This window comes from Helianthus annuus, chromosome 5 (assembly GCF_002127325.2).
Source record: "Helianthus annuus cultivar XRQ/B chromosome 5, HanXRQr2.0-SUNRISE, whole genome shotgun sequence".
Classification (NCBI taxonomy): Eukaryota; Viridiplantae; Streptophyta; class Magnoliopsida; order Asterales; family Asteraceae; genus Helianthus; species Helianthus annuus.
The window spans coordinates 6,058,549-6,081,869 of record NC_035437.2 but is presented as its reverse complement, the minus strand read 5'-3'; the positions used below and the strand labels follow the sequence as shown (position 1 = coordinate 6,081,869).

Genomic DNA, 23,321 nt, shown 5'->3' with positions numbered 1-23,321 from the left:
GCATAATTCATTTAAAGTCAACCCCTACTAGTCAACTAACAACTAGTTTAAAGGATTCAAAACACTATTAACAAAGTATTTACGACATGTTTAAAGTTTAGACAAGATTATATTCAGTGCGGAAGCTCCAAAATGCGTGTTCGGTTCTTGACAAAGTGCTTGATCACCATCCAGGAGAAATTTATCCATACCTAGAGTCAAACACTAAAACCATTAGTTTTGACACTAATACATTATGTATAAACAGGTTCTAGCAACACTAGGTAACAACAAAATATAATTTTTGTTTTGGGTTCCACCGTAAATTACGGTATCACCGTAAGTTACGGTGGACCTGGAATGTTTATGGTTCTGCCGTAAAACAGGAGCGACATACCGTAAAACCTTTGATGTCCACCGTAAATTACGGTGGGACCGTAATTTACGGTGGGTCCTGCACATCTGCCCTTTGACTATTTTTCAACTTTAGAAGATCATAACTTTTTACCCATTGATCCGATTTAACCGATTCTTCTTCCTATGAGTCCGTAATAAGACTTTGGATTTAACCATGTAAATTTTACATTGCGGAAACCGAGATACCCACAATTGGTTTACAATTTCCTTATTTCCATTATTCAACCCATTAGTGTGAGTGCATAGCACCTCTTTTCATTCTTAAAACCCTTTTAAACATATTTACCCAATTACCCGGGCTCACATACTTGGTGTTTTCACGCCAATTCCATGGCTTTGCAATTCCTCTAGGGCTAATACTTGATTATTCGGAATTCAAGCATTCCGTTTCAAACAACTCTTTTTCCTTTAACATTATTGTTTGACCCATATCCCGGGTTCTTATACTTAGATTAATATCACCAAATCATTAGTATGGTACAATTTATCATTTAACAAGGTATAAGACCTTCAAGTCTCTGCTCTCGTGATTCTTTTGAAAACATCATTTTGACCCGTTTTGCTAATTAGTGAAAACCATCACTTCATTGACTGACCAAACTAAATACCAAGTCCTTATTTTGACCCGTTTGATAGCCGAGTGTACTTTGTCACTTAAACGACACATCAAACGCATCCTTTACACTACAACATCAATTACATATCAAACTAAAGCATTTAAGCATAATTTGACGAGACTAAAGTCACGTACCTTTAAAGCGCACCTTTTCCGCGGGTATCACTTCCGGCGTGTCCACTTGACGTTCCGGATTCTTTGCCTAAATTGTTCAATTTATAACAAAAATTAGAACCCTTTCATAAGCTTTAACGCATTATTTCTGAACATATTCAAATCTGCGTTTTGCCCAACTTTTAACATTTTACCCTCTTTTAGGCATTTTATCGAACACCTAACGGGTCAGATTTTTATATGATCTAAACCAAGTTCATGACTCGAGTTTATCACCAAAATTAACTTCAATTTGACTACATGTCTATATGTTAACATTAACGACTTAGAGTTTTCCTCATAATTTCAGTTTACACTAGAACAAGAGTTTTAATCCTAGTGTTCATCAAGTTTTACTAACATGCTAATCACCCACTATGGTGATTTTGATCTATACAATTATCATGCAAGAATTTGACAAGAAATTATCTAGGGTTTGTCCCTAAACCTTACATTACTTCCAATTTCATGTTTACTACACATAATCAAGCTCTACATTCGATTTTTGATCACATACATGAACTTTGAATCGAATGAGAATGACCTAATTCAACATACCTTAGGATCCCTTTGACAAGGTGATCACGATTCTGTGCTTGAATTTCGATTTCTAACTGATTTGAGGCTTCAATTTGTGATTTTCTTGCAAGTTAGGGTTTGGGTGAAGAAACCCCTTGTCGCCCCTGCTTGTTGATCGACCAGACACCTCTTGAATGGGGTGTTTGGTTGGTTTTTACTACTTTAGTAATTCAAGTTCTGATTTTTACAAGATTGGTCCCTCCATTTATTTAACATAACAAATTGTGTTGTTTTAACCTCATTGTAGGCTAATGCTAGACATGTTAGCTAACCAAGTTACTACACTTCTAGATGGGTAATTCCTCATTTATTTAAACTATATGTATTATTATAAAGTTTTATATTTTCGGGATGTTACATCATCCAACACGAACATCCACTCATTCTCGAAGATTTGCAATCAATGTATCAAAACTATCAAGAAGAAGAAGATGATGACGATGTTGACGACCATGATTTGATCACAATGCAAAACTTTGAGTGCAAATGTGATGTTTGTGGATATCGAATTGATTGGTACCATTGATATTACTACAAATGTAGCCAGTCATCATCATGTTCCTACTCGCTCCACAAAACCTGCAAAGAATTGTCCACAACCCTTCGATTTCCAGCACACCCTATCCATACTCTTCGCCTTAAAAAAAATCAAATTCTTGGAGTTGACATAATTGTCTTACAGAACATCTAGATGGTATTTGTTATCATTGTTCTATCTGTGATTATGAAATCAATCTACGTTGTGCAACATTTGCGGAGCAAACTATGATTCATCATCCTGGCCACCCACACCCACTGACCTCTGTTACCCTTGACCCCACTTTGAGCAAGTGTTATGCTTGTGGTAAAGAACATAAAGGGGTCTTTTATCGTTGTAGTACTTGTTTTTACTTCTCAATCCACATTGATTGTGCTACTCTTCCATTCAAGTTAAGTTTTAAGCATCATGTTCACATGCTCACTCTTTCATATTATTTTACGGTTATACCATATCTAAGCAAGTGCAGGATTTGTGTAACAAGCATTAGTGAAAGAGAATGGCTATACAAATGTAGTAAATATCGGTACTATCTCCACCTCGATTGCGCGGTATCGAGGGGAGAGCCCTTCATGTCCATCTTCTCACATGGTAAATCTGACTTTCTTTTTTTCTTGGTCACTTTTCATTTTATTGAAAATTTGGGAGATTCTCCCGCGCGATACTATGGGAACTCGATATATACACAATATATGTAATAATTTTCACAATAATATAAATAAAGTCACAAACATATTGTTATGACTTACTAAGTTACGTTGCGGTTTTGATACGGGTAGAAAAAGATATCTAAAAATTTTGCAACCAATTCACATCAATTAGAAAACAACAAAAACAAATACCGTTATCGGTTCCGATAACCCCGATGTTGGTAGCAATGTTGTTCGGTCGTACCCGTTAAATGCTTATTATATACTTTACCATGTATTGTCTTAGCAACAGGTTTGTAATCTAAATGGTAATAGTAATATAGGTTAAATGCTAATTATTATATACTTTACCATGTATTGTCTTAGGAACAGGTAAATCTGACACATATTTTAAAGATGCTGATCATCCTAACCTTCTCCACTACCCACTCTCCCTGATGAATCCTACAACATCATACCACAGCACACCTTCTTAGAGGGGATTATCGACGCTTTGACCAAATTAAATCTGATAACATGCATCCCAGTCATCCTCACCCATTACTCCTTATCAACGCACCCGGTACTCTTCACAACCCAATGGAGAGGTTTAAGTTACTATGTGACGGATGTGTGAGACCGATTACAACAACGCCGTTTTATGGGTGCAATGAAGGATGCAACTTTAATCTCCACGAGTGGTGCACCAGACTACCAAGTGAGCTAGAAAACCTTTGTCAATTCAAAGGTTGCAGATGAATTGACAAAAATGCCCTCATGTGCAAAGCATATGAATAAATTTAACTATGAATAAATTTAACTGAAAAAACTAACTGGGTTAGGCCTAAAGAACAAAACGTGTATGATATGAAAACATAAAGGACAAAAATCGTCAATTTTGAACATAAAGGACAACGCCTGAAAATGGGTATAAAGGTAAAGGACAATCCTTGAAATTCACTCTTTATATTACATTCCCTATTTTTTTTAGAAAAAAATAAAAATGTTACATAGGGTTTATTTGGGTTTTCTCAACTCACATGGGTTTTCGATTTATCTTTCCCCTATATATATATATATATATATATATATATATAGAGAGAGAGAGAGAGAGAGAGAGAGAGAGAAAACCCACTTGAGTTATGAAAACTCAAGAAAACCGTATGTAACAATTTTTTTTTCTAAAAAAAATTAGGGAATGTAAGTTACATGTTATCGAACATTTTGAGTCAACAAAAACCAAAAAGGCGCCGAGTGATTTTTTATATTTTTTTATAAATTTTAGTGATTATATATATATATATATGTGTTAAAAACAGAATTTTCAAAACTTTTTTATAAAAAAAACCCAATCGACGCTTCTCTTTAGTTTTCTTAACTTAAGTGGGACTCTTTCTATCACTCCCCTATTCTTTCTATCACTCCCCCATGTATAGAGAGATATTTCAAATATTCAAACTAATATAAGATGCCAAAGAAAAGAATTGTTCCTTACTTAACTACAAAATAAAAGTATAATATTTTATTATTCTTTGCTTTGCTTATTGGAGACCTACCAAATGAAGTTGTCCTGGCACACTATATAAAGGAGGTAATAACCACATTCAAAATCGTATGTGTTAGTATAATCTCCATCAATCACGAGGTACGCATTTAATTCTTCTTTACTTTGAAGTGTCTTTATCTTTTAAAACCTTCTAGATCTATCTCATTTCTTGTTAAGGTGTATGGTATTCAGGGCCGGCTCAGAGGGGGTACGGGGTGGACGACGGCCCAAGACCCAAACTCCTCGAGGGCCAGAACTTTAAAAAAAATATATATATATATATATATATATATATATATTATATGTTGATTGTGTGTATATATGTTTTGTTTGGAAACTTTTAATCAAATTGAAGTTTGGCATCTAGTCTACGTTCCACATTTAAAGACTTAGAAAGTATATTCAGGTACCGAGTTCGATTCTTTCAAAAGTCCTTTTAGACTGATATGTTTTTCAAAGCATTTCATCCTTTTCATTTTTCTCCACATCATATTTTCTTTTTTCTTATTGTCCCTTTTATTTTTCTCCACATTATATTTCTTTTTATATTATTGTCTTTCTATTTTTTCCTAGTTTAGTTTAAGTTCTTTTATTTAGTTTAAAAGTGTTATCTATTATTATTTTTTTTTGTTTATTATTTAAATTCAATTTAACTAAATAGCTATTAATAAATCTTGAAATGGTTTTCCCTTTTATTATATAAAAAACTAAGGAAGAGAATTTAATTTGGGCGTAATACGACTAATTTTTTTGGATTTTTCTTTCATCGTTTATAGCGAGTGCATTTTCACCCGGCACAACCCACAGGTTTGATTTCACTAGTTGATATATGTATTTAACTTTTTTTTATATAAAAGATATGTATATTTTTAGCGGCCCATTTTTCATTTATTCTAATGTTTTCTACTATATAATGTATTAATTCAAATGTATTTATCTTTTTTTTTCAAATTTAGAGTTTGAAATTTGAATGTTTATTCAAAAAATCTTGTTGAAACTTTGATGTTTAATACTTTAAAGAGTTAAATGCCAATAACAGTCCCTGTGGTTTCGGCCATTTTGTCGGTTTAGTCCAAAGATTTCATTTTTCGTATGTAGGTCCAAAAAGGTTTCACCGTTGTCATTTTAGTCCACTGGGTTAACTTCATCCATTAATCTGTTAACGAGAGGGGCAATTCAGTCATATTATATGGCCGAATTGCCCTTCTAGTTAACAGAATTACATATAAAATAACCGAATTGCCCTTCTCATTAACAGAAAAAATGGATGAAGTTAACCAGTGGACTAAAATGGCAACGGTGAAACCTTTTTGGACACACATGCGAAAAATGAAACCTTTGGACTAAATTGGCAAAATGGCCAAAACCACAAGGACTAAAATAGCATTTAACTCTACTTTAAATGTATGTTCAGACTTTGTTTAGTGTTAATTGTATGTTTAGACTTTGATTATATGAAAAGATTTTGTTTAATGATCGAGCATTTTGCTTCAAAAAACGCTAGGAGAACCATATTGTACGCTTAGTAAGTTGGCTCGATCATTTTTGCTACACTATTTTTGTTAATTTGTTTTATCTATTTTTATAACAATTATCGTTGTATTATGGGTTTTTAATTTTTATATATCTAATTGAATGACTGATAAGTTTATATTATATGGAGATATGCGAATATGGCCCAAAATTTTTATTTCGCACAGGGCCAAAAATCTTTTTGTGATTTTTGAAGACGGCCCTGAGGTATCTTGCAATTAGTTAACATCGTATCTTGGTATGTTGCAGTTAATTAACAACATCATATTGAAAGTGTGAGATATAAAAAGAATTATAATGGAGTTCAAAGAGGTACAACCAGAAGAGATCATCCAACATGAACATCCACTCATTCTTGAAGATTTGCAATTAATGTTTCAAAACTATCTAGAAGATGATGACGATATTGATGACCAAGATTTGATCAACATGCAAAAGTTTGAGTGCAAATGTGACGTTTGTGGATATCGAATCGATTGGTACCATCGATATTACTACAAGTGTAGCCAATCATCATCATGTTCCTACTCGCTCCACAAATCCTGCCGAGAATTGTCCACAACCCTTCGATTTCCAGCACACCCTATCCATACTCTTCGCCTTAAAAAAAGTTCAAATTCTTGGAGTTGTCATAGTTGTCTTACAAAACATGTAGATGGTATCTGTTATCATTGTTCTACATGTGATTATGAAATCGATCTACGTTGTGCAACATTTGCGAAGCAAACTATGATTCATCATCCTGGCCACTCACACCCACTGACCTCTATTACCCTTGACCCCAGTTTGAGCAAGTGTTATGCTTGTGGTAAAGAACATAAAGGGGTCTTTTATCATTGTAACACTTGTTTTTACTTCTCAATCCACGTTGATTGTGTTGCCCTTCCATTCAAGTTAAGTTCAAAGCATCATGTTCACAAGCTCACTCTTTCATATTCTTTCACAGTTATACCATATCATAGCAAGTGTAGGATTTGTGTAACGAGCATTAGTGAAAGAGATTGGCTATACAAATGTGGTAAGTGTCGCTACTACGTCCACCTAGATTGCGCGCTATCGAGGGGAGAGCCCTTCATGTCCATCTTCTCACATGGTAAATATGACTTTCTTTTTTGGTTGTTCTCCCTTCATTTTATTAAAAACTAGTGAGATTCCCCTGCGTGATACCATGGGAAATTGATATATACAGAAATATAAAATAATTGTTACAATAACATAAATAAAAGTCACAAATATAAGGTTATGACTTACAAAGTTACATTGTGGTTTCGGTACAGGTAACAAAAAGATATCGAAAAATATAGAAACCAATTCACATCGATTAGAAAACAATAAAAACAAATACAGTTATCGACTCCAATAACACCGATAACAGTACTGATATTGTGCTGTCGTTCCGCTTAATTACATTACCGGAACTTGATATAGCTTATGATAACGAAAACCATGAAAATGAATACCGATACTATGATACCGATACTGCAACTGATGATACTGACATTGGTACCTATGATATTTGGTCGGTATCGGTTCGTTGGGTACTTTATGGTAGCAACATTATTTATATCGGAATTTCACAAAAAATTAATTAAACCTAATCGACTATTTCAGTTAATCTTTTTTTCATAAATTTAACGAATGATAATTATTAAAGAAAAAACTATTTACTAAAAGTTAAATTTCTATTTTATATATAGTATGAGAAGTGAGATTTAAAATAATAATAATAATAATAATCTATATCTATATCTATACTATATAATAAAAGAAACCTGTTTTGGGACACTTGTCATTCTCTCATTTAATTGATTAAAATTATTAATAATACTAATAATAATAATATTTAATCTAAATTAATACAAATTCTTATTATTAATAATACTAGGTTAGAACCCCGTGTATTACACGGGCTGAATAAATATAATTTTATATACTAAGTAATAAAAAAGTTACATCTTTAAAAACCCGTACATTGCAATATTGAATAACCACGTGTATTACATGACTTAAATACGAATAATGTAATCAACTAACACACACAATTATCAATATATGTTTTTAGAAAAAAAAATGAACTTTGATGTAACATTTTACTTTGTTTTTTATTTATTATTAAGTTAAATTAGATGCTTGTGTATTACATAAGTTATAACATTTTACTTTATTTATTTTTTTATTAATAGGTTAGAAACTTGTGTGTTATACGTGGTTGAATCAATGTAATATTAAATAGTTATTAATAAGCAAAAAAATAAAAGACAGATTTAAGAAAAAAAAATATTAAATATATAAGAGACAAGCAAAAAAAAGAAATAAAATAATTATAGAGCATAATCATTGAAATTATTATTAATAAATAACCCGTTATATTAATCAATATATTGATTGACAAAACGATCCATTTGTATTAATTATATAGATAGATTATTCAGATGTTTCTTAGCTAAAAGAACATACAAAAGTATGTAGGAATAATATATGTCATGTAAATAAGTGAGGTTGAGAGCGTTAAAAAAAATTACATAGTTAGTCCAAATGTTACAAAATGAAAAGTTAATACCCTAGAAGGTGATTTTAAACTATTAGTACCTAAGTCTGTTATTTTGTGCAAACCACAGGGACTAACTATATAATTAACTCGTTAAAAAAAGTCGATGGAGAATACTGAAAATCACATGTATTAATATTTTATTTATATAAGAGTTAATTACATAGTTAGTCCCTGTGGTTTGCACAAAGTATGTAATTAACTTTTTATATAATTTAAAGATAATTTTATGTGAAGTGAATAGATTATTTTTATATATCTTTGAATTTTAGTCTTATCATTTATTAATATCTATATAATGAATATTTTTAATTATAAAAATAAGTATTTATAATTAAGTAGGAGATAATTAAGGAGGAGATAATGGATATATTTAATTATATAAAAATATGTATTTATAATTAAGTAGGAGATAATTAAGGAGGGAAAAGAGGCGGGAAAACAAAAAATTAGATGCTTGTGTATTACATAAGTTATAACATTTTACTTTATTTATTTTTTTATTAATAGGTTAGAAACTTGTGTGTTATACGTGGTTGAATCAATGTAATATTAAATAGTTATTAATAAGCAAAAAATAAAAGACAGATTTAAGAAAAAAAATATTAAATATATAAGAGACAAGCAAAAAAAAAAAGAAATAAAATAATTATAGAGCATAATCATTGAAATTATTATTAATAAATAACCCGTTATATTAATCAATATATTGATTGACAAAACGATCCATTTGTATTAATTATATAGATAGATTATTCAGATGTTTCTTAGCTAAAAGAACATACAAAAGTATGTAGGAATAATATATGTCATGTAAATAAGTGAGGTTGAGAGCGTTAAAAAAAATTACATAGTTAGTCCAAATGTTACAAAATGAAAAGTTAATACCCTAGAAGGTGATTTTAAACTATTAGTACCTAAGTCTGTTATTTTGTGCAAACCACAGGGACTAACTATATAATTAACTCGTTAAAAAAAGTCGATGGAGAATACTGAAAATCACATGTATTAATATTTTATTTATATAAGAGTTAATTACATAGTTAGTCCCTGTGGTTTGCACAAAGTATGTAATTAACTTTTTATATAATTTAAAGATGCTGATCATCCTAACCTTCTCCACATGTCTTTCAATCATATATTCAACTTCTTCCAACATATATATATGATAAGGTTATTAGATTCTTACTCTACATCTTCTTTATATACAATTTTCATGTTTTTAGCAACTGATTCTATATGAGGTACCCAACGTTTTGTAATATGAATAGTAATATAGTTGATCAAAAGCTTATTATATACTTTACCATGTATTGTTTTAGGAACAGGCAAATCTGATACAAGTTCTAAAGCTGCTGATTATCCTAACCTTCTTCACTACCCACTCCCTGATGAATCATACAACATCATACCACACCACCTTCGTAGTGGGGATTATCGACACTTTGACCAAATTAAATCTGATAACATGCATCCCAGTCATGATCACCCATTACTCCTTATCAATGCGCCCGATACTCTTCACGACCCAATGAGGAGGATTAAGTTACTATGTGACGGATGTGTGAGACCGATCACAACAACGCCGTTTTATGGGTGCAATCAAGGATGCAACTTTTCTCTCCACGAGTGGTGCACCAGACTACCAAGTGAGCTAGAAAACCATCCTGGCCATACGCTTGCACTCTTTAATTCTCCAAGTGAGTTGGCTTATACAGGGTTTAGCTGCAGTATTTGTGGTTTACTTTGCAATGGATTTGGATACTTTTGTTCCAGACCGCGTTGCAACTATCGAGTTGATGTGCATTGTGGATTTATACCTGAAAGAATTATGCATGAAGCGCATCCGAATCACTTACTTTCAAGAGTAAAAGCATCATCAATCCAATCCACAAGCAGTACACTGGCATGTCATGCTTGTGGTATTACCATCAATGGAGGTGAGTTTTGTTTTAGATGCGGTTTTTGTGATTTCTACCTGGATAACAGGTGCGCTTTGCATTTGCCGAAGACAATTAAGAACAGGTATGACAAGCACCCCCTAAAGCTAAGTTACTCCCCAATTGAGAACCACAAGAGTGAATACTTTTGTGAAGTTTGTGAGGAGGAGCTTATTCCTGAAATCTGGTTCTATCACTGTCAAGAGTGTAGCCAGTCAATACACTCAGCTTGTGCTCCGTTAATACTCCAGTCCGAACAAGGTTTTAATGATTCTCGCAATGACCGGACAGGTGTTTATAAATTTATGAATATGAAGTTTGGGCATTTAGTTACCTTTTCCCGCAGTCACCCGCATCCTATGTTATTAGTTCTGGGGACTAAAAGTGATATTCGTCCATGCTACTTTTGTAGACGTGAACTGTAATCCTTATTAATCTTCAAGTGCTCTATATGTAAACTTGTTTTTCACGTCAGTTGTGGCCCGAAAAACCCGCATGGACGGTTCTTAACTATTTTTGAAAGATTGTTTATTGACTTTTCTAGAATCGGCATAAAACTTAAAGAAAAACTCGAACATCATGAAACTGCAGCTGTAACTTTCTATCCAACTGAAGTTATGAGACCCGTCACAGGGCACTGGAAAACTGCCGATGAACAGCCGTAATATATCACTAGCCATTTACCCGCGCGATGCAGCGGGAGTGGCGATTTACAATAGGATACTCGTTTACCGTTAGTTTATCAGTCGTCTCGTGATATATTGTATAGTACTTAAGTTAACTTTCTTATTCTTGATATGTTGGCACTCGTTTTTCTTACAAGGCGGAAACGAAGATTTATAACGCAGTACTCATTTTGTTTAAGTGTCACTGTATTTTTTTCTAGTCTTTTGGAATTATGTGTATCCAGCAAATGCTAACAACTTGTATATAAAATATCAAATGTGTTTAGCATAATATGTAGTAGCAGGTAGCATGGGAAAATTCCCAAAATGATATATATATATATAGGAAAAAGATCAAATACAAATAATCTTAACATACTAAACATACAAATTGAAGGAAAACCCAAAAAGACAAGGTGGCATTTTTGTAATTACCACCAACTATCAAAGTTACAACCAAAAATACCTAAAAAAACACAAATTTTTTTTTAACATTTTTTATTAAAAAATCGCTACATTTCGTTAGCAAAAAAAAAAAAAAAAAAAAAAATTTTTTTTTGGCTGCTACTAAAAGTAGCGATTTTTTAATAAAAAATGTTTAAAAAATAAAATAAAATAATTTGTGTGTTTTTTTTTATTTTTTAGATTTTTTTAGGTTTTTTGGGGGGTTTAGTTTTTAGCATTTTAGCTTGGGTGGGGGGGGGGGGGGGGGTTAGGTTTTTTTAGGTTTTTGGGGGTGGGGGGGGGGGGGGGTTAAGTTTTTTTTTAGGTTTTTTTTTTTTTTTTGGGGGGGGGGGGAGGGGGTTAGGTTTTTTTAGGTTTTTGGGGGTTGGGGGGGGGGGGGTTAGGTTTTTTTTAGGTTTTTGGGGGGTGGGGGGGGGTTAGGTTTTGTTTGGGGGTGGGGGGAGTGGTTAGGTTTTTTTAGGTATATTTGTAGAGTAACTTTGATAGTTATTGATAATTACAAAAATGCCACCTTGTCTTTTTGAGTTTTCCTTCAATTTGTATGTTTAGTATGTTAAGATTATTTGTACAAGAACTTTACCCTATATATATAATGACCACTCAATTTCTCCAAAATAAACATCTACAAAATTTTGAGTTTTCAAAATTAATTTCTTTGAGCATTGCCGTCGATGGAGGTTTGGTTTCTTTGTGTGTCACGCCAGCCGGTAGTTGATCAAAAAAGAGGTGTTACTGTTTCACATGTGTTGGTTTATGTGGAGCAAGTGTGAGTTTCTGTTATCTTGCCGCTTCTTTTTCTATGTATAATATAAAAACGTCCAATGTGTTTTTTCTTTGTGGTACTCAGTGTGTTTTTCAGTAAGATTTTTTTGTTTTCTCGTTTAAATTGAGTTTTTTAAAAATTTTATTCATATATATAACCTAAACTAGGTTATATGCCCGTGAGCTTCACGGGTTATGGTGCTCTTAAAAAAAAATAAAATTTACAAAAGAAATTTTTTTATATGATTTCTTATAAGTGGATAACCATTCATGTTTGGCAAACATTACCAACAACTCTCGTTTCATCTACCGTATTTCCCGTACCGAACCGTACGGTTCGGCATGGTACCGAACCGTACCGTGTATTTTCGGTACCGGTACCCATTTTTTATGGATTTTGGAACCGGTATTTTCGTTAACGGTACCGGTTCGGTACTGGTTAGTACCGAGCTCATCCCTATGTTTAATAATAGCTAGCTTTCTTCACAAAAATCACCCAGTTTCATATATTAATCCATATGACTCTTTTAATGTAGACTTAGATTTATCAACTATGTGAAAACAAAATAAACCGACAGTATGGATTTAAAATATGAATATAAGCAAAATATGTGTGTATCTTTTGTCACCTTGCTCGGGATTGATGGAATCCTCGAGATCTTCAACAGGGTCAATGTTTCCATCAATTTGAATGGCATCCTGCATGTAACGGAACATATCATTAGCAAGTGTCGTTATAATAATGAAGTGGAAATCACATATTTGTTCAATTTGCGTAATTGTCTTTATCAATCTACTTCTCTTAAACAAAAAAGTTAGCATCTTTCCAAACTTTTTTAAGGACTAAACTCACCATCTTCCTGGTAAGAAACATGATTTTGTCTAGAAGATCTTCTCTGATTAACACTATTACCACCAAGACCACCACTACCTCTACTACCTGCGCTTTAATCAGAACTACTTTCTCAAAAAAAAAAAAAAAAAAAAAAAAAAAACCATCCACAAAAAGATTAGCTTGTCTAACATTACCAATTATTGTCTTTGTAAGTAATATCACCAATGACACATACCACATACGAATAACTCCAACTAATTCAACACCATACACATAACCAAACCACATTCATAGAGATTATGTTTTACAAAAAATAATCTTTACCTATTCTCTGAACTCGCTTAATTTCTGGAATAATAACCAAATCAAACGCAAACATCTAGGTTTCAAAACTGCACAAATCCAAACATCAATCAATTAAATTAAAAAAATATATAACAAAAATCCTAAAGAACGCAATAACATATAACAGATGGGTGTTGCTAAATGTACCCCCTTTTCTACTAAATGTACCCCCTCCTTTAACTTTCACATTAATACAATTCAAACCCTTTTGTTTTGTTTTTTTTTTTATTTTGTTATCTTTAATTATTATTATTACTAGCATTTGCTTTTAAAACATTATTTTATTCAAAAGATTTTTTTTGTTATTTGAAAAAAAAATCGTTTTCATATGTTTTAAACTGAGGCGAGTCATTTTAATTTTGAAATGGGATTTTTTTCGTTCGTAATGGCTTGAAGTGGGAGTTCGAATTTAGTTTGTATAAACAATAATACACAAATTTAAATGAAGGTTTGAAGCCAACTAACTTAATATAGTTTTCGAGTTAAAAGAAGATAAATATATTTGAGAATCACCACTTTAATTTGTAGATAATGATTTTGATTAGTCAATCATACCCTCACAATAATTAAATTTCAACTTATGTTGATTATTGATTACTGATTAATATTACATGTTTTGATCAAAGCATTTTACTACCTAATGTGCTAGCTAACGTTTTATTTTCTTTTTGCATTATATTACTTTTAATAAATAAAAGTTGTTAATTATATTATAATACATTTTAATATAATATGATACTAATAGAAATAGAAAGATGAGAGAACTAAAATATGAAATAAATAAAAAATATAAAATCAACTGTTTTTTCAAAAAATATTTCTAAAACTTTTTTATTGTTTAAAAAATATCTTTTTTTATTAATTTGTAGTGACGTTTTACAGAAAAATAATAAAATACTAGTTAGAGAAACTGTCTTCAAAAACAATATTTGAATTGTATAGAGGGGTGAAATTTAACAACTTTTAAACTGTATTTTTAGAAGGGGGTATGACTAGTAAAAAAGGGGATGGATTTAGCCAACCCCATAACAGATTAACTTAAACTAATTCGTAAAAAAACGAAATCTAAATAAAAGAAAATCAGTATCAAGATTTATTAAGAGAAAATCACAAAAGCGGCTATTTTCTAATGGTGTTATATCTCTATGGGTGATTTGTTTCCATATATTTATGTATAACACACCCAAACTTAGATAACTTGTATATATCTAATGAAACACATACTCATACTGCAAGAATCAACTAAAAACCCAGCAAAACAAACCTAGCATAAGCTAAAAACCCAGCAAAACAAACCTAGCATAATTAAACACATACTCATACTGAAAGAATCAACTGAAAAGCAATATAACGTAACAATTTTTATCCAACATTGAGATACCTGTAGGAAAAACAAAGAGGCGTCTAAATAATTAGTAAAGTAGCAGCTCAAACATTGGCTTCAAACACTGTTTTAACACAACAGTGGTTTCAAACACTGTTTTAACCCAAAAGTGGTTTCAAAACACTGTTTTAACCCAAAAGTGGTTTCAAAACACTGTTTTAACCCAACAGTGATTTCAAACACTGTTTTAACCCAAAAGTGGTTTCAAAACACTAATTTAACCCAAAACAGTTGTTTCACTTTTTCTCAGGTTAAAACACTATTTTAACCCAACAGTGTTTAAACCTAATCTTTTTAATAAAAAACTTCGTCAGGTAGGTCAGAATTTCCAATTGAACACATTGATAGGAGCTATCCTTCTTTCTTTTAATGGTGTATACATTATTCAGTTCTTAATCATAGTTAACACGTTAATAAAAAAGTTGGTATACAACAGAACTAACACAAAACCACCAATAAGTAACACAACACTACCTTGATTATTCCTTGCAGTGATATAGTCTCGGTCTCATCTCCTACCAAACATTCAGCAATTCTCATTTGACGATCATCAGGCCGACCCTTCCCACCACCAGCTTTGAACTAACAACTTTACAATCATACACTCGTTCACGGCCGCAAGTTATCAACCTTGGTGAAAACAGACTTCCTCTTAGGTGACTTTGTATAGAAATCACGATTCTAAGAAAAAACCCTAATCAAATAAACTTGCATTTAGAACATTAAAAATTTAGGAAAAAAAACTTACCTGTTGCTTTCTTGCTTCCAATCACCATCTAAGGTGGTCTGAACAATTGCTGCATTCTAACCCTTCAGTCTTGTTGTACCTATCGTAAAAGAAAGTATTCAGTTAAAATTTAAGAGCTACAGAAGATGGGTCCATTTTGCCAGCAATTCTAATGTTTCAAAAGATAATAAAAGCCACATAATATATTAAGTCCTATAACCGTTAAAAAAAAAGGAAAGATGCTTACAAATAGCGATGAGAGAAGAAGCTCCATTTTCATCGTTTTTTGTCGACAAAATAGAAGAAGAGTTGCGAAACCCAAAGTGAGATCAATTAAACAAATGAAAAAAAAAACTTTGAAATTGGAATACCTTATAAAATTGTTTGGATGCATCATGTTTGCACACGAACCACCCTCCTAATTACTTTCTTCCCCTCAACTTCTGTAATATTCCCAAAAATTTTATTTATATAAAATATATAAAAACTTATGTTATTAAAAGAATGCATCAGGGGTAAATTGACCGATGAAGTTATGAGGTATTTTGGGCAAGCGTAGGAATCGTTTAATAATTAAATTATAAAAATACATTATATTTGAACCTACTCCGTTTTAATGAAACTTGGTTCAAAATGTAGATACAAATATTCTCGTTCTAATGACATATTCATTCTTTTATAAAACGTCATATTTTAGAAGTTGCGGCAAATGAATAAAGCAGTTGAATTAATTATAGTATATAAAATAATAATAATAATAATAATAATAATAATAATAATAATAATAACAACAAACTAACTAACATATGTGGAATCCTACCTATGCATCTTTGAAATAGATGCATGCAATTCAATTAATGCACAAATGAATATGTGGAAGGTGAAGCGTGAAGACCAAGTTTAGAACTTTAGTATATACTAGTGGAGAGGCCCGCGCTTTGCAGCGGGTGTCCCGACTACCCCTAGGTTACAATAAGCGTAAATTGATTTCATACTCATACATGCTTCAACCTTGTTTGGGGAAAGAGTGGAAGGTCAGTGAAATCAGGTTCCGGAGGCGAGTGTCACACTCGTATGAAATCTTGTACTGCCACTACAACCATTGGTATCTTCATAACAACCTGGCCGAAGAACCAAGTATAACGGGAACCATAACTGCGAGAGTACCCAAAAGTTTAAGAAGTTACTGATCAAGACACAAATACCAACCAACAAGACATACAAAGTAAATAAAAAAATTAACAAACATCAATCCTTATATAATGAAGTAATTTTAAAAGGGCATTCAAACAATTGATTGATACATGTGTCATTAAAACTGGCTGATACCTGGCCAACATCAGTGACAAATCGTGGTTGAACTTCATCAAGTAAAGTAGGCCACAATTCAATTCCATCTTTTGCCATGAGAACACCAGAGCAATAATTGGATCCAACACATCTGCAACTTTAGGAAAATCAAAATAAACCCTTCATTGGTCTCCATGTAACTGGACAATGTAAAAACTTTACCAGAAAGCGAAAACTTTGAACAAATAAACCCTTAAGGAGAGAAGCAACCTTACAAACAATGTATTGAGATCCTTGAATCTTCTGACCTTCGAAGGTTAACATGGAGGAATCTTGATATAGATTGGCAAGCTGATCCATTAAACATGATGTATGTTGTACAAACTGAATAGAAAATACAATATACCAATTAGACTATAATATTTTTATTAAAAAAATAAACAAACAAAAAACCTTAAATCAACCTGATTATATGAATCCAAAAGCCTTGGTTTATTAATAGAAAAAACTATTCTAATATAGATAAACAAACTGGTAGAAAAAATCTGAGAGGACTAAGTGTTCATCAAGGAAGATATTGCGAGCTGCTATGATGTGTGAACAGGCACACAGAAACCATACAACAACCGCAAATCAATAATTTGGAACAGCCTCCACCCTAAGAAATAAAGCCTATACAGAGCAAATGTAAGCATATAGTATTTTTATCATGTATTTTCTAGTGAAGATTAAATATATTTCTTTTTTTACGTCTGACTCGTGTGACCCCATCCAACCCAACTGGACAAAAAATTCTAAAATATTTGATCACAGACAACCCAACACCAAAAAATTATGTTAACATCTGACATCTTTGTAAAAAAACCCGGGTTGTCACTGATTACTTAATCAAATAACCGAACCGATTGAGAATGTGCAAAAGAGGAAGTGGGTTTATACCTTGCGACCAACTGAACAAAAGCGAGAAGCATCAACAAGGTTCTGACCATATATCTCGCAGTGGTTGGTGACTCCTTTACCGTGGCTAGGCTGAGGTTGTCTGTTCAAGAGCACGGTTTTCGCTAACAAGCGTGGGCACTGTAGTTTTTAGCACCTTCCTCGCCACCTCCTTAGTAATAACTTATTCACAAACAACTGACTTTACACGCCCTTCAATCCAATTCACAACCGATATTTTTTATCTGAGCAAAAACATTCCTATGCAATCAAGAAACAGATGCCATGGCAAGATTTGTCACCAAATTCATTAATACAGAATCCGGTCTTCTAAGCGAATTATACCAATTCCAATTTATGAAAATAGAGATTAAAAGGATTTGGGGGCTCACCAGATATACCAATGACAACTGTATCATCTTAAAGAAATCAACCTGCAAGTTTCATACAAACAAGAATCAACACAGAAAGTGTTATTTATAGATTGGACATAGAAAATTAAACTAAACCCTAATGTTATTATACCAGCGTTGTGAGACATCATAGATCTGGCCTACGATGGCCATAAGAGAAGGCTTTTGAGAATAGTTGTCGTCATAAGCCTTCAAGACCTCCTCCGAAATCTCACTGAGTTGGACCGATGGCAGAAGAGGTTGCGCTTCTTCTTCTAAAGGGTTCTGAAATTTCCGGCATTTAAAACAAACCCAAAAAACTAATCCAACTAAAGCTAAAAGCTGAACAAATATGTTCCCATGCACAATATTAATTGTATAAACTGTTCTCAGCCACCTTAACTCTACGCTGACCGGAATAACCTGCATCCATGAAAAAATAACTTCAAAATTTCAAATGTTCTTCTTCAATTAACTTTTTTTATGTCACACCAACATTTAGAGATAGCAATTTCAGCCCATTAATCTGATGAAAATGACACCTATAAATTTTACGAATCTAAAACATAAATAAAAACTTACATCTGGTGGGGTTTTCTGGTTCCTTTTAAGTATTTCACCTGAATCATCAACAACAATAGTATATTATTAGCACATTAATCCAGAAAACTTGATCAATCTGTGTTGGTATGTTTTTGGTGAATACTAACCAAGCACCCTAATAAAAAACCAGGTATGATAACTTAAACTAAAAGTTGTATCACTACACACACATCACATAAAACAACAAATCATAATAAAAATGCGATTTCAAAACAAAAATGGTGTCATTATCACAAATAGAAACCAGAAACCATCAGCACAAATTAATACCTTTTTTGTAATCCAATAAATTTACAACCTTGTTGCTAATACTGCCTTGATCGAAACAATAAAGCTTTGAGATCTAATGTGAACAAAGAGAAGAAACAAAGACAACTGATCATACCTGTGTTGTATTGAAGCGTTTTTTTCTGGAACCAATCGGTGATTTCATAGAAGGGATGATGTTAGGGTTTTCGGTTAGAGATAGATGAATTGATGGAAACAAAAATGAGAAGCCCTGTGCAAGTTAGTAAAGAGGAAAACCGACCCTACCAAATTGCCAGAAACAGTAGCAACAACCACCTTCACGCCTGTGATGGTATGAGGCAAAGAGAAAGGAGGTGAAAAAAAACATTCGTAACCCTAGTTCTGGCAAGGTGCATCTTAAAAAACCGTAAAATCGAATTCAAACTGCAAATCCCTGCGTGTTTTCAAGATCGGCATAACCAGAGGAGATCTGTGATTGGAATAACCAGAGGAGATCGGCATGACTTGTGGTGAAGGTAGGATTTGTGTCTTATGGTTTTCTTTCATAATGGCCGATGAGAAACCATAACATGAAATCATTAGAAACGGAAGCATTCAATACGTAGGCTGAAATCCCCTTATTACCCTGCAGTGTCTTAAAATTTTGGGTGAAACCCCTCTAAAATGGCTTACACATTCTTGTACATGGTGCTTTATAACTTGTAAACATGGTAAAATTACAATATTGTACATCACTTCTCCTTTTTATAGTATTATAGATAAGATGATCAGGTTCAACTTTCATTTTTTTCAAACTTCATGTCTCCATCTCGCTCTCTCACTGTCACTTCATATATACCCAATTTTCTATAGTAATTCACCCCTAAATCCTACAAAGCCCTGCCCCGTTTTAAGTGTTTTAACCCTAACTTACTGATACCCTGTCCGACTGACGTAGGGCCCCGTAACGTATGTCAAGGCTCTGCCTAAATTCGTTGGGGTTCTGTCTCGTGACGTAGGGATAAAGTGGAATTGGGTTACTATACTTAATGTGAGTGCACTATATATTATTAAATAATCCAGGAGTTATACCAAGATATATCAACCCTCCAAAAATATTTCCGACACCCCTAATATATTTAGAGTTCCCCTATACGTCCTAAAATACACCCCGTATACGAAAAATAGGCCCTGAATACTATATTTTTACCAAAAATTAAATAAAAACAAATTTTAAGAGGCGCTCGCGGGCCGCGTAGCATTCTTTCCATTTCGTCGCGGGCCGCGACAGCTCAAACACCAGATCTCCTCCGGTGCCGCCACGTGTCGATGACTCAGCGACCCTTCGCCGCCTTACCAGTCCTCACGGGCCACGTAAGACCTTGGTATGGTCTACGCTGGGCGCGACAAGGTCCAAGATCAGCACTATAAATAGAAAGCTTCGGCCGTTCATTTGAATTCGCTCACAATCACTTCTTCTCTCGAATTTCTATCGGGTAGTCACTATTCTCGAGCATAATACCCCCTAATTAGCGAAGCTCTGCCTCGTTGTAAGTATCATAACCCCTGGATACGTATTAGATACTCTGCCCGATTGATCTAGGGTTCCGTAACGGCTGTCGTGGTTCTGCCCGACGTAGTCGTTGGAATGCCGTCTCGGAGAGGGTATTACTAATGTTAAAATGGGTTATTATACTAACACGTGTGCATTGTTTATTTAACTAGATTATAACCAGGAAGTCACAAAGGAAAGGCCTAAAATAGCAATGTGAGTAATCTCCTTTTTGTAAATTGTTTTACAAAACCTCACACAATTAATTATATATTAAACAGTTATTGAGTATTTGTAAGAATACAATTATCATGAGTATGTTGGGGTTTTGTATACAAAATTTGATACCACCTGATCAAGGAGTAACATTTTCACAAGTTGAGTATGACAATACTATGGATGTTAATTGATATAACTTGGAAACAAATGTAATTGCGAAACCGCCCTCAATACTGTACAATGGTTTTTATTAAGCTTGATTAAACTGGGATTCACTCACCAGTATTTCTTGCTGATAAAATGTTTTAAACACGTGTTTCAGGTAACTTAGTGTGAAGCCAATAAAAGCCAGCTGGAGAGCACTGAAGGCTTAGAAAAGTGGCAATAAAAGTTACCTAATTAAAAAGGAGAATTGTTTTCTATAATTGGGGAATTATTCCCTATAAATATATCAAAATGAAAAATCGGGTTTTGTCCCACTTATAAATGTATTATCAGAGAAACTTGGGTTTATCTCATTTCTTTGATTTAAATATTTTTGGTGTTTAACTCTGAAAAAAAAAAATATTTCCTAACTACGGTCCTGATGAAATTTTCCGTTGCTAAATTGATAAACACCGATACCACTGAAACTGGCTCACGGCCGCCCGCTCCCGGGATAGGGGTCGGGGTTGTGACAGATGGTGGTATCAGAGCTATGCCACTGGTTTATGCCATTTAGGTGTTCTTTTAAAGCCTAAAACTTAAACATTATGTTAGGAAATTAATATTGTGTTATTCTGGGTAGATAAATCTTCATGTTCATATTATAATAATTATGTTTTCAGTCCACAGTATAAGTGATCAATATGACTAAATGTACCTATAGGTTACTCAGGAAGACATATTATAAGCAAAATATAACATGTGCCTTATATTTTAACTAGGCAGACACTTCTCTAAGTTAGACTTAATGGTCTATAGTTTTATAGCATAGATTTATATTATAAAATACCCTTTGATAATCTTATAACATATTTATAACATATTTATATAATAGTTGTTAAGGGTATTTTAAGTAAGCATTTATAAGGTGAACCAATCATTTGAAATTGTAAGATGTTTAACGAATATCCAAAATAATCGACGATACGAATAAATTATTGATTATAACATGCATATGTGTATATAGTATATAACACGATATTTATATTATAGACGTTTAGATATACATATATGTAGTATATTTATGATATGTGTATGAAGACATATTTATTTAAATTAGATAAATAATCCCTATATTTATATATTGAAAGGTAAGTTTATGGATACATACATGAACTTGAAAACTGAATTATGAGGTAAATCATATAAGGAAATATTAGAAATTCAGGATGTCAGATCTTGCATGCATTTGAATAATGTGTGTTCTAATATGATATGATGATATAATATTTACCTACATACATACATGAATGGTATTTTGATGAATAAGATTGGGTAGAAACTTAATCAGTAAGAATCGATGCACTAGATGACGTCAATAACATTACACATGTCAAGTTAGTAAGTTGATTTTCCTAAATAGACTTCTTATCTTCAATTCTCAATTCATAAATAGTAGTCCCCCTTTTCTAATATATATACCAACCTAACCTTCAAATATAATTAATATATTAGTAATATAATACTATTATTTATATTGATGAAAAAAAAAACACTTCAATTTTAACAACAAGTTTAATGTTTTATCTACATTATTTCAAACCAATTTATTTAATAAAATGATTCTGTGTCATCAGTATTATTTAGATATAAATTTATTTATATTATATAAACTGATTAATAAAAGGTCACTATGAAGTAAATGTTTTAACCTATTGACTAAGTTCATATATTACATATTTATGCATAACAAGATATTTGGTATATTTATTATTATTATATTTATTAACTCTAGTTGAAAAATAAATCCAAGTACAATATTGATGCTTATAACATAACTTATAATAGTAAATATGAATATTAATAATATCTTATAACTCATCCAAATACGTGTTATATTGTTTTATTAACTTGTTTGGTCTTATAAAATGATGTTGTAACTAAAAATAGTATAATAAGTGAAGAAGCTTCGGTTACTCTACTATGGTTGGAAAAGACGGAAGCTGTTCTTAATATCAGCAAATGTCTGTTTTAAGTGCTTTAACCTAAAACACTTTAACTTAGAATTTAGAAATTTAAAATACCTTGAATACAATAAACTCTCGTAGTGATAATTTAGATTATAATTTTTTAAAATATTAATCTGACTAGTTTTGTAAATGGCATGGTTTAAGTAATCATGAAAAATAAAATTTTACAAGCTGCATATACTAATAATTGGAAAGAGTAAATTACAAGTTTTGTCCTTTATGTTTATACCAAATTGCAGGCGGTGTCATTTACCTTTAAAATTGAC

At 32.4% G+C, this 23,321-nt stretch overlaps 1 protein-coding gene and 1 long non-coding RNA gene across 3 annotated transcripts; one reads left to right on the top strand and one right to left on the bottom strand.

Annotated features, from left to right (window-relative positions):
• Positions 1 to 6,194: 6,194 nt before the first annotated feature.
• Positions 6,195 to 11,354, top strand: LOC110939806. Its single transcript, XM_022181376.2, has 2 exons — positions 6,195 to 7,083; positions 9,861 to 11,354. The coding sequence occupies exons 1-2, from the start codon at positions 6,288 to 6,290 to the stop codon at positions 10,901 to 10,903; spliced, it is 1,839 nt and encodes a 612-aa protein (XP_022037068.1). The 5' UTR covers positions 6,195 to 6,287; the 3' UTR covers positions 10,904 to 11,354.
• A 5,314-nt stretch (positions 11,355 to 16,668) lies between these two features.
• On the bottom strand, positions 16,669 to 19,712 carry LOC118492499. 2 transcript variants are annotated; one of them, XR_004894081.1, is made up of 7 exons: positions 19,268 to 19,712; positions 18,862 to 18,899; positions 18,413 to 18,702; positions 17,891 to 18,321; positions 17,222 to 17,335; positions 16,991 to 17,108; positions 16,669 to 16,816 (listed from the first exon to the last, which is right to left on the bottom strand). It is a non-coding gene; the product is annotated as an uncharacterized LOC118492499 (long non-coding RNA). The 2 variants fall into 2 exon arrangements; XR_004894080.1 differs by having other exon boundaries at positions 17,227 to 17,335.
• Between the last annotated feature and the right edge of the window lie 3,609 nt (positions 19,713 to 23,321).